Raw genomic sequence first — 11,219 nt, forward strand, 5'->3', positions numbered from 1 at the left:
GAAATTTCGGAATTCACAGAATGCTTCGATTCTGGACAAGCCTTGTGATCAACAATGAATTGCAGCAGTGCTTGGGAGGACCATTCAAATTCACAAATTATTCCCTTATTCAGATTTTCAAACTCGTGTATGTAATTTACAATTTCTTTAATAACATATCTTTCACACAATAATAAGAAACCTTATCACCAGCCGGATCCACCGGTTATTGCTTGTCTAACAGTAGTGCCGATTGCTGCCGGTTGTAGTCCACCGGTGTTGTTTTCCGCACTTTTCTCGTTGATTTCGGGGCAGATGGTACTGAGATTGAAGTTCGTTAGTGAACTTCCGGCCGTCACAGTATTATTACCTCCCGCGTGCATCGGATAGGGCCCGGTTCCGGACCCGAACGAGTAATTAGGTACCGCCGCATTCTGGTACGGTTGTGTGTAACAGCTGGCACTTTTCGCCGTCACCGAGGGGTTGAAATTGAAGTTATTGTAGCAATGTGTATCATCCTGTAGGTTTGGTGGAGGTGGCGGCGGTGGTAGGATACCCGCAGGAAAATAGCTGCTGGTGGTTGTCGTTGTTGGATGCGAGCTGTGGTCGGTATTCGTCTGTGGTTGCTTGGAATACTTCTTCGATTTAGAAGAAGTCGCTCGTTTTTCACTGGATGGCACGTAGTATGGAATTTCCGCAGAAGGAGCTACTTGATACGATGAAGTCTGATAGTAGCTGCTGGTTTGTTTTTTCTCCGATGAATATCCGTAGCTGCTGTAGTTGGTGCTGCTCGTGGAGGACGTGGCGACAGCCGGAAGCGTTGGTAAACCGTAGCTGTTGTCCATGAAAGATGTCATATAGTTTTGCTGGCAGTTGTAGTTGTAATTTTTGTTGTAATCCGTTGAGTAGTCGAAGTTGAACGAGAGTCCAGTTGTAGCGTTCGTATCGGCATTGTATGTGCCGTAGCTATTGTAGCTTGTTTCGTGCAACAATTTATCTTTCTTGGATGCGCTGTTACTAGGAGCAGCGATTAGTGCCTCAGCAGAATAATTGTTTTGCAGAGGTTTCTGATTATTGGGATAACTGGTGCAATTGAAGTAGTTTTTATTGGTACTTTTTCTAGGCTGATCAACTAGCTGTTGCACCGACAAAAAGCTACTGCCTGTGTCGTTGACTTTTCGAGTTTGACCAGAGAATTTGGTCGTGGTGACCGGTGGACAATTGTTGATAATGCTGTTCAACGCAAGATCGCCGTTGAGGTTCGGCAAACTGACCGTAGTTGGCGGATAGTAGGAGGATGTTGTGTCATTCAAAATGTTGGTGAGTTTGTTCGGTGACCAAGCGACGAGATTTTCTTCCCCGGTAGAAGGATGAGCGAAGAAGATGTCCGATTTGCGGCTCAGATCAATGTTGGCCGTTTGGAACGAGTGTGATGACGTTGGGTTGATGTCGAGTCCGGGAAGCAATTGAGCACACTCCTGATTGGTGTTTGGTTTCGGATCTTGCGACGCCATCCAGTTGACGTCGTATTTGGATTGTTGGCAACTCGATGGTTGTGATTGATATGTGATGTGGGAGCTCGTTGCAGTGGGATAAGTTTGAAGGAGTTTTTGTTTGGGAGGGTTTTTGTATGGATGTGTTGTCGATTTGGCTATTTTGTACAGACAATCTTCTACTTTCGAGTATGAAGAAGAAATACTTGTGACGGCGTTTTGCATTACACATGCAGTCGACGGTGTCGCTATGGATGATTGCGTATACTTCGGCAAGGTTTTAGTTGTTGACGTCAGGGAAAATGTGAAACTGGTTGCAGGTTTTTCTGCTTCTAGGAAATCGTACTTTTTGGGAGTTTTCATATCGGGCTTTGGCGTCTCCGGTATGTAGTTTGCAGTATAACTTGCTGCTTTGTTTGCGATTTTAGATTGATAGTCATATGTACTGTACGATGGGGTTGTCATGGTAGAGGAATGAATGCTACTATTTGTGTATTGTGACTGCATAGTTTTGGGAGCACTTGAGGTTGTGCTGGTTAATGAAAACGTGAACTCACTTACTATTGCCGGTTTCAGCAGTCCATACTCATCGATAGGTTTGGTGGTCGTTACGGTAGTAGGGTAGTAATAGTTTGACGTCGAGGAATGTCTATAGTCGAATGAAGATTGCGTTGTAACGGTTGAGCTAGTAGGTGTCAAAGTGAAGGTAAATGAAGTTGCATTGTACCTGCAGTCGGAAGTATTTTTTGTACATGATGTCTTGTGTTCCAACATGCTGTCAATGGATTGGTAGATTGTAGAGAAGTTCGTAGAAGTAACGGCCGCAGTCGTCACTGGTTCTGAAACAACGGGAACCACACCATCTAATCCTCCGTATACACTCGAGCTGAAGTAAGACGAAAAGTTGTCCAAGAGCAAATTATTGTCATTGGTTTGCAATGGTGTGACCTTTTTGTCATTTTCCACAACATCCGAAATTTCACCGTCACCAGGTGCGAACGTTTGATTACCGGCTATCTTTCCCCCACTGGCAACCAACGGGAAATTCATCAGGTAAGCTGCCGTAGGTGAAAGTGATCCCTGATTTTCACCCGAATCGGCATCTGGGACTTGAAGATTTGCAAACAGATCATTCGATAAATCTGTTTGGTCTAGATTCATATCCAGTGAGTTGGCTCCCTCTTCAATTGTCGTTTCCGAGGCCGTTAGTTGTGCTGCTGTTTGCAACCTCACATTTTCCGAAATACTTGTTACAATTGGTTGTGATTCTTCTGTTACTTCCTGTTGAGTACAATTCGCAACTTTCTCCTCCTTTGTTTGCGTTCCAGATTCAAGTTTCATCTTTTTATCATTTAGTTCCTCTCTTTCCTTTGTATCCGTGATTTTTCGCTTTCGTCGTTTCTTCCGTGGTTCTTTCCTCAGTTTCACCAAAGTTCGGCAAGCTCGCTTCAAAGGTGGTATCGGAATTTTGCCATTTATAATTCGACCGGGAATCACGTCAATGGATTTTATACTAAACTTTGAGTTTTGCAGGTGTTTGGCCTTTGATTGGGACTTGGCGGAATCCGATTTCTTTTTCAAGCATATCTTGAATCGCACATCTTCATTGCTTACAATCAGCAGGGATGATTGGGGAGGAACAAGTGGCATCTGCAGTACGCTCCCGTTGTTCGATATCAGAACACCCGTAGCCATTATCGGTGTAGAGAGGAGAGTCGGAGTGACGTTAACTGAAATGAATGAAGAAGTTAATGAGATCAAATATAGTGTTTTGTCTTTCACATATAGAAAGATTATGCAATCACTGTAAAAACCGACTCGTCTGGATCACAAAATGTAAGTACGTGCAAAAAATTATGCCCTTGATTGAATCTTAAATTCATATGAAAGATCTTATGATCCCATAGAACGCTATAGAGTTTTATTCGGGTCGTACTTCGGGTTCCGGAATTATAGAATGATGTACGAAAAATTGCCACAATATGTTATATGCACTCAATTTTCTCGTAGATTGTTGAGCCCATTTTCACAAGTCCAAGTTTATAAAAAAAGCAATACTTCTTTTAAATTTCTCACGAAACTTCAATAATTTAGTTTTCTCAAATTTATGGAAACAATGAGAAAAACTCTTTATGTTTGCTTGCCTTTCTCGCGCTTGGACGACTGTTTTGAGGTAGTTTCTGTCCCGATGTTCAGCTGGAGTATAAAAGGTAAACCATGGTCGAAAATCGAACATATCTCCTTGTGCGCTAGACGGGACTGGACGTCGTGGCGAGGAAATACCACCAACAGCAACAACAACAACAGACCTACTGCGTGATATCATACCTCAAATGCTTAAGTCGTGCTCTCATTCGCTTCTCGGTCGTCGTGGCGAACAACCAGCAGCAGCAAAAACAGGATCGCTTGGATTGGATTCTGGGACTGATCTTGAGCTTGAGCGACCACCCCTGGTTGCTACTCCGTTACTGATCGGGATTAGCTGAAATTGTACAGGGAGTTTCTAGATGATCCGACCTGGGACTGGTAAATCATCCTTCAATGTACATCTTCTGGTAATCCCAGAAATCAATGATCAGTACCGGCGCTGGCCAGGCCCGAACGTAGATCGTCTAAGGAATGGGAAGGGATGTTAATCCAACACTTGTTGTTACTAGAGGCCGTATATACTACTGCGCACTCCACAAGTGTCACGGGAGAAGGATATTTGTTAGTAAAAAATTCAGTATTGATAATATTCGCGCGCGACTCATTATGTTCCGGTTTCAAGATGCTCGGATGCACAACTAAACTCACTGACTTCCCGAGTGAACGTTTCAACAACATCCTATATTGAAGTCCCGAGAAGTCTTGATTCACAGCTCTTATTGGAGGAAACTAAAGAAAAATTTGCAATACTACCGCGTAAAGAATAAAAACTTCCCTATTTTTACCTTTTTTATATATATAAAAAATAGGTATAGAATTCGCTCAAACTTTCGAAAAATTTTCCGAGGCCCGGAGGGCCGAATGTCATATACCAATCGATTCAGCTCGACGAACTGAGCAAATGTCTGTCTGTGTGTGTGTGTGTGTGTGTGTGTGTGTGTGTGTGTGTGTGTGTGTGTGTGTGTGTGTGTGTGTGTGTGTGTGTGTGTGTGTGTGTGTGTGTGTGTGTGTGTGTGTGTGTGTGTGTCTGTATGTGTGTTGTCAACTAAGAGGTCGAGATCTCAGAGATGGCTGGACCGATTTTGATCAAACTAGTCGCAAATGAAAGGTCTCCCCGTCACCCAAAACGGTATTGAATGGTTTTGAGATAGGATGTTTACTTTTTGAGTTATACGGAGTTTTATGTCAAAATTTTCAATTTTTTGACAGTATCTGTCACAATTGACCTTGAAAACAGAATATGTTTTTAGACTTAGATTCCGCACGGTAATAGCTATCCAACAAGCCATAGTTTGTTAAAATCCGTCCATTTTTAACGGAGATATCAATATTTTTTGTGTAAACGACTTTTCCCCTTATTCCAGCAGTAGAAGTTTTGAGCACTGTATGACAAAGAAATGCTTGGGAGCAACGGAAAATACGATTTTTATACTGTGACATACAATTGTTTCTAAGTGCCCAAAAGACTGTGTGCAGCATCCTTTTTCATGACAATTTGCCTTGGACCGATTTTAGCACGGTTCGTTTTTGGCAACATAATCGTTCGAATATGGCATTTATAAACCAGATGATATCAGCATTTTCGAGTTGAAAGTAATTCCATAATTATATTGATTTATACTACTTACAGCAATAAAAGCTGGAAGAACATAACTTCCATATACCATACGACTCAGTTCGTCGAGATCAGCAAATGCGTGTGTGACAAATAATTTCGCTCAATTTTTTCGGAGATGGCTAAACCGTTTTCTACAAACTCAGATTCATATGAAAACTAGTATACTTCCAAATTTGGATCCGACTTCTGATTTCGGAACCACAGGATGACATGTGAAACGAAATTAAAATAATGCAATTCATTTTTCTCGTAGATGGCTGAACCGATCTAAGATTCAAATGAAATCTAAGAATCATCTATGATTCAAATGAGAGGTCTTAAAATCCTATGAAAATTAGTCAGATCCGATTTCTGGTTTAGGAGATACAGGGTGATTAGTATAAAAATGTCCATTTCACATAAATTAATCAGGTTTATCGGGTTTGCTAATTTGGATAGTCGATTACCAAATAAATTTATTTCAGTTTAAGCGGTATTCTTTTTTGGATTCGGAATGTACCCCCAAATTTTAATTCGCACTACAATTTCTCAAAGATGTCTACACACTCCTCAGGTGAATTTATCTGATTTCGGCTACACCGATCTTAGAACTCCGGATCCAGTTTCGAATCGTTTCTCTAAGTTTAATCATTTTTTCAAAAAGGCCAAATCGAACTTCAAAAACAAAAATTCAAATTAAAGGACTTAAGGTCCCATACAAAATTGGTGAATTTTATCCGATTTTGGAATTACAGATGATGAATTTTCAAAATTCATACCGATAAAGAAGATGTAAATTGTTTGGCGTATTAATTTATGGCCATTCGAATCATTTTGGGTTTTGCTAGTTCCTGAATACCAGCTCTGGAAGTACCATAAATAATGACGAAAAACTCTAAAGTGGAATGTTCAATCGAATGTCACACGTTAAGATTGAAATTCGATACGATACGCAGATTCGAAATTACAGGGTAATGAGTGATTAAAATCTCAATTTGCCGTTTGAAACGACGATAATTAAAATAATGTCATGAGAACTAAAACACCTAAGAATATCCATGCAAAAAACACATGCGGATTGATAAAAAAAGATATCATCTCACTGCTAGGTGGATTAATCACGTTTTTTATAAATGAAATTACTAGTACAAAATAAACGAGTGAATAGGATTGAGACAAAATAGTTGATTCATTGCATTGACATATTCTAAACAGATGTTTAAAATCATTTAAATCACCAAATAAAGGTCAACAGATTTCACACGCGTCTTGATTCTTTATTATTTCCGATTTATTATTTTAATTATTTATTAAAATTATTAATTGGTTATATTGGTTGATCTGGGCAGCCGGCTACCGAGAAAAATAAAAATTTCTTGTTGGAAATTTTAATATCAAGTGTTTTTCTACTATGTATTCAATATACCGATTTATGTTATCTCTGTTGTTAACTTTGTAATATCAACGGATTTGCGCAATAGTTGATTTTTATCATTCAATTTATAATCCTGAAAGACAATCAATAACATGGAAGTAGAAAACATTCTAAATAAAACTAGAAGCTAGACGGAAATTAATTGGTTGAATGAAGAGATAATTTAGTAAATTAGAGTAATCCGAAGTGAAACGTTGAAAATATCTGATAACTGAAACTCCTGCAATTGTCGCCTTTTACGACATGGAAGCAGGAACCCAATGGATCTATTCTTGGTTCATTTTTTCCCGCCGGATTCCACACGGCATCTAGGCTGGTACTGTCCGGAGAGAGCTGATAGGTACTATCAATCTCCTAGTGGACCCCAGCCCCTGCTTGGATTGGATTCTGGGACTGAAACCCAAAACTAAATTTTGGAACTGAATTCAGAACCTGAATTCGGGTATACCTGAATTCTGAACTTAATATATAGTTTAGAACTTAGCTTCAGAATTTTGTTCCATAATACAAGTTGGAAAGTAAAAATTAACTTGAATCCTAAATCTAGATTTTGGAACTAAATTATTGAAAATGGCTTCTTAACAAGATTTTGGAACAGATTTAGTATCATAATTCAAATTTTAATTAGGGCATTCAACTTCAGAACTTTAAGATATAAATTATAGATCTGTATTATGGAACAAAATCTTAGATCGGAACTCCGAACCTGACTTTGCAACTGCACGCCAGTCCCACGTTCCGAATTTAGCTCTCTAATTCAGTTCCAGTTCCTGAATGTCCAAAATTCAGGTTCTGGAGCTTCTTTAGGCATTCTTCCTGGTATATTTCTTTGGTTATCGCTTCGGTAGTAATGAAGCTTTGACTTTTTCGTCATGAAATGCTACTCTACGCCGGTGCATGGAAGTATAGAAAGACATTTCGGGAAGCTGTTCAAAGTCTTCCAGCACATACGTTTCATAGTTCATTTTCACACAAGGAGCCCGGGTTTCAGCTGTCAAATTCTGTTTACAATTACGGTTCGGCACAGTTTTCACCTTGAACAACTTCACACCTTACCGGTGTTTGAAAATATGCATTAAAGTTGAAGGCATTTTTATTCTTGTGCAATATATGCTTCACCTTCACGTCCTTCTGGTGCTACCTGAGATCCATTTTTGTTTCGCTCCCAGCCTTCCTGGCTGTTGTCAATCGTGTATCGAAAGATTTAGGAACGTTATAGACAGTGCTTGCAGGAAAATCAAGCTATTTTGCAAGTTTTCATACTGACAGATTTGGGTTTTGATTACTATTCGCACTTGCCCTTCTTCCGACGCCATCATTGATCTAAAAATTTGTAGTATCACCAACAATTGATTTTTCACACACAGACATACGTTTATCAGTCATATTTCAGGAATCAGGAATCAGAACAAATTGGCTCGTATTCAGGGATGTACATCCTTCAGTTATGTTTGTGACATTACCAACCTGTTTTTTTATTTATGCAAACATAGATTGTTTTTTTTCTGGTTATCTCCAGGTTGAACCATCGAAGTCGTGCGCGTAATATCGACAGAACATATGAGCGTTGCATATTGCTTTGCAAATGTTTGTCTGACGACATTCATGGGACCATGTTCAACTAGAAGGTACGTAAATATCGTTTGAACCACGAGGAATATCCATACGATATTCAATGATTTTGGTTAGGAATTTGATATGGATATGAATGCGTATCGTGGAACGCGGTTTTTGTGTGATTAATAGTTCGATCAAATGATGTCTTGCTAGTTACGGTTGTCCATTAAAAATACAGAACGCGAAATTTTAAATGTATGAAAGAGTATGTCCGGAGTTTTACGAATATCGGAAAGTAATCGTTTCATACATCGTATCTTAGTAGGAAATACATAATAACAAAAAACATGATAAAATTTCAACGCATTCTCAGTAGCCCAGAGCAATAAACACATGATAATATTATTCAAATATTTACTAACAAGCACCTCTCTTTATGATTCATGGGAAAATTTAGAGAATTTCTCGGTTTGTAGTAGCAACATACATCGAATCAACAATTTCTCTCTTCCCAAGTTGATCTGCATTTGCACGTGATCGGCGTCGGTATAAGGGAATCAATACAGTTTGCACAATAAGACACAATATGTTATTTCCAAGTATATTGTTTTAAAACAACCATTTTGCATTTTCATTTTTTTCTGATCAATGGCCTTTATTAAATTTGATATGATTTATCATGTGCTATATCATGGCAACTTGACTCTCAATTTCTTGCAATCAAAATTGAACACTTACTTGTTATTTGAAAGGCAAAAACAACCAAAGTTGGTTATGTGCACTAAGCATAAAGGTAGTTTTCAACCACTCAAATTAGCGCAATTTGTACGTGTTTGTTAAGTGTTTTGCAAATAGCATTAACTTTCCGTCTCCTTAGCGGTTCATATTGAGCTGTCTAGTCTTGCTAGCAGTTCAATCTTAAGTGCTGACGAGTCTAAGACGAAACTAAAAAAACAACTACACTCTTACTGTTTCGAAAACGTACCTCCATTAGTTTGTTTCAATGTGCCAACAATTTGGTTGTTGGCCATCACAAAACACGTGCTGGGTATGCAGGTTGACATCGTGACCGTTGTCGCAATTTTTGCTTCGTTGTTACTATCATGTTTCCGGGTATCCAGTACACTGGATGTTACACTAGAATCGCTAGTTTCGGGTGATCCAGATGTAACCGCGTCAGTAGTAGACGCACTTGTTCCGTCACTAATAGTTGCTTGTTGCTCTATCACAGAATTTATCGGAGGAACTATTGGCTCCGATTGTTGATCAATCTTTTTCTCCTTATCCTTTTTTTTCGGCGAAGTTTTTTTGTTAGGTTTGCTAGACTTTTTAGCGATTTCCGGAACATCTATTGACGTATCTTGGGATCCGTCTTTGATTCCAGTCGAACCGTGCTTACAAGGCGGAACAGTAATATTTGCCTTTTTCAGTAGAGCAGCTAAATCCTCGTTTCTAGCTATCAAAGCCTGCAGTCGTTCTTCAAGCTCGTCGACGTGCTCTAAAATTGAAAATTAATTGATTAGAAGCAATGTTCGTATTATTTAAATTTTATATAGGTACTTTTTAAAAAAACATCCCGCTCCTCCAAGAAAGCTTTAATCTTGTTTTGTAATTTCTCCACATACTCGATCGTCCTCTGGAGGATTTCGATTTTGCTGAGCTGAGTGGCCGGCTCATAATCCGGAAGTAGCTTGGAAAGTCCGTCGAAAGTTTGATTTAGCCGATCACGTCGTTCCTTTTCCCAGATACGATTTTGTCTAAGCGAAAAACGATTTTCATATGTATGTGTGCTGCTATTGCACTTCATTATAAAAGAAAACAATACTTACGGAGATGGTTTCTTTTTAGTCATTCTAACTATTCAACCCGCCAGGTTGACGAGATAACATTTTTAGAGAGTTTTCGACCATAGAAGTAATGTTGTTTGTCGTATTTAAAAATCCAATCACTAGCCTACCAATATTGCTCACGAACTGTTTTTGTTTATCTTTGCTTTGACATTTCAACAAAGAAGGTAGTTGATGCAGAAACGGTAGGTAGTCTCCAGCGGTAAACACAAAATGAAACAGTAAAGGTGATCACCTAAGCTATGTCTGAATGCGTTGGTATGGCACTTGGCAGGCAGTAACAACGTTATCGTAAATCTCGGTTGATTTTTCATTAGGGCGTATAAGCAAGTGACAGTTTCTCTTTGTTTACTTTCTTTTCTATTAATTACCAAGCGGTTTCCACGTTTATCACTCAACTCTTGGCAAATGATACCCGGAACTTTCGACATTCAAACAGTGTAGTGAAATCAAAGAAAATCTTTTTAATCACATCACAATAATCGGAAGAGAGAGTGATTAAAGAGAAACTGTTACTTGCTTATACGCCCTAATGAAAAATCAACCGAGAAATGTCTAATTTATTCACATTACTTCACTGATAAAAATTTGATTTTCATGACCTTACATTTCTAGTTGTTTCAACTGTATGCTGAAATAGTGCGTTGTTCATGTGATTGATATTATCCATATTGTTCCATTTTATGTTTGTTACAACAATAACCGATATTTTACAACAAGAAAGTTCGATTAACTACTAGAAGTTGAGTGAATGTACTTTTGAATGAAAAAAAAATGATTCATTTTATCCTTATTCATTTTACTAACACATGGAAAATTGGGTCAATGGAATGAACTTAATTATGATCGCGTAATCGAAACTAACTTTTTGTTCTTGTAGGAGCATAATGTGAAACGAATCCCTGTTAATCAGAATAATATCTTATAGTAATTTCTGCAAATCTTCATTAAATGAAGTACAGCTTGAAAAGTTTCCAGAATTTTAACCAGAATTATAGCAATCTTTGAAAGAGTATTAATTACTATTACTGGATTGAATGATCATTAGAGCTGGTTGGGTAACGAGTATTTGTTCCCCGAAACCCGGTCCGAACTCATGCCCGACGTGTTCTAGTCGGGTAAGGGTAATGATTTTTATTATTTAATCGGGTTCGTGTTGGGTA

General features: G+C 38.6%; 1 protein-coding gene across 1 annotated transcript; it reads right to left on the reverse strand.

Moving 5' to 3' along the window:
- Positions 1-105: 105 nt before the first annotated feature.
- Positions 106-10,721, reverse strand: LOC131436352 (mucin-5AC-like). The gene is made up of 4 exons (XM_058605025.1): positions 10,039-10,721; positions 9,770-9,966; positions 9,195-9,707; positions 106-3,202 (listed from the first exon to the last, which is right to left on the reverse strand). The coding sequence occupies exons 1-4, from the start codon at positions 10,059-10,061 to the stop codon at positions 186-188; spliced, it is 3,750 nt and encodes a 1,249-aa protein (XP_058461008.1). The 5' UTR covers positions 10,062-10,721; the 3' UTR covers positions 106-185.
- Between the last annotated feature and the right edge of the window lie 498 nt (positions 10,722-11,219).

Source organism: Malaya genurostris, chromosome 3 (assembly GCF_030247185.1).
Source record: "Malaya genurostris strain Urasoe2022 chromosome 3, Malgen_1.1, whole genome shotgun sequence".
NCBI lineage: Eukaryota > Metazoa > Arthropoda > Insecta > Diptera > Culicidae > Malaya > Malaya genurostris.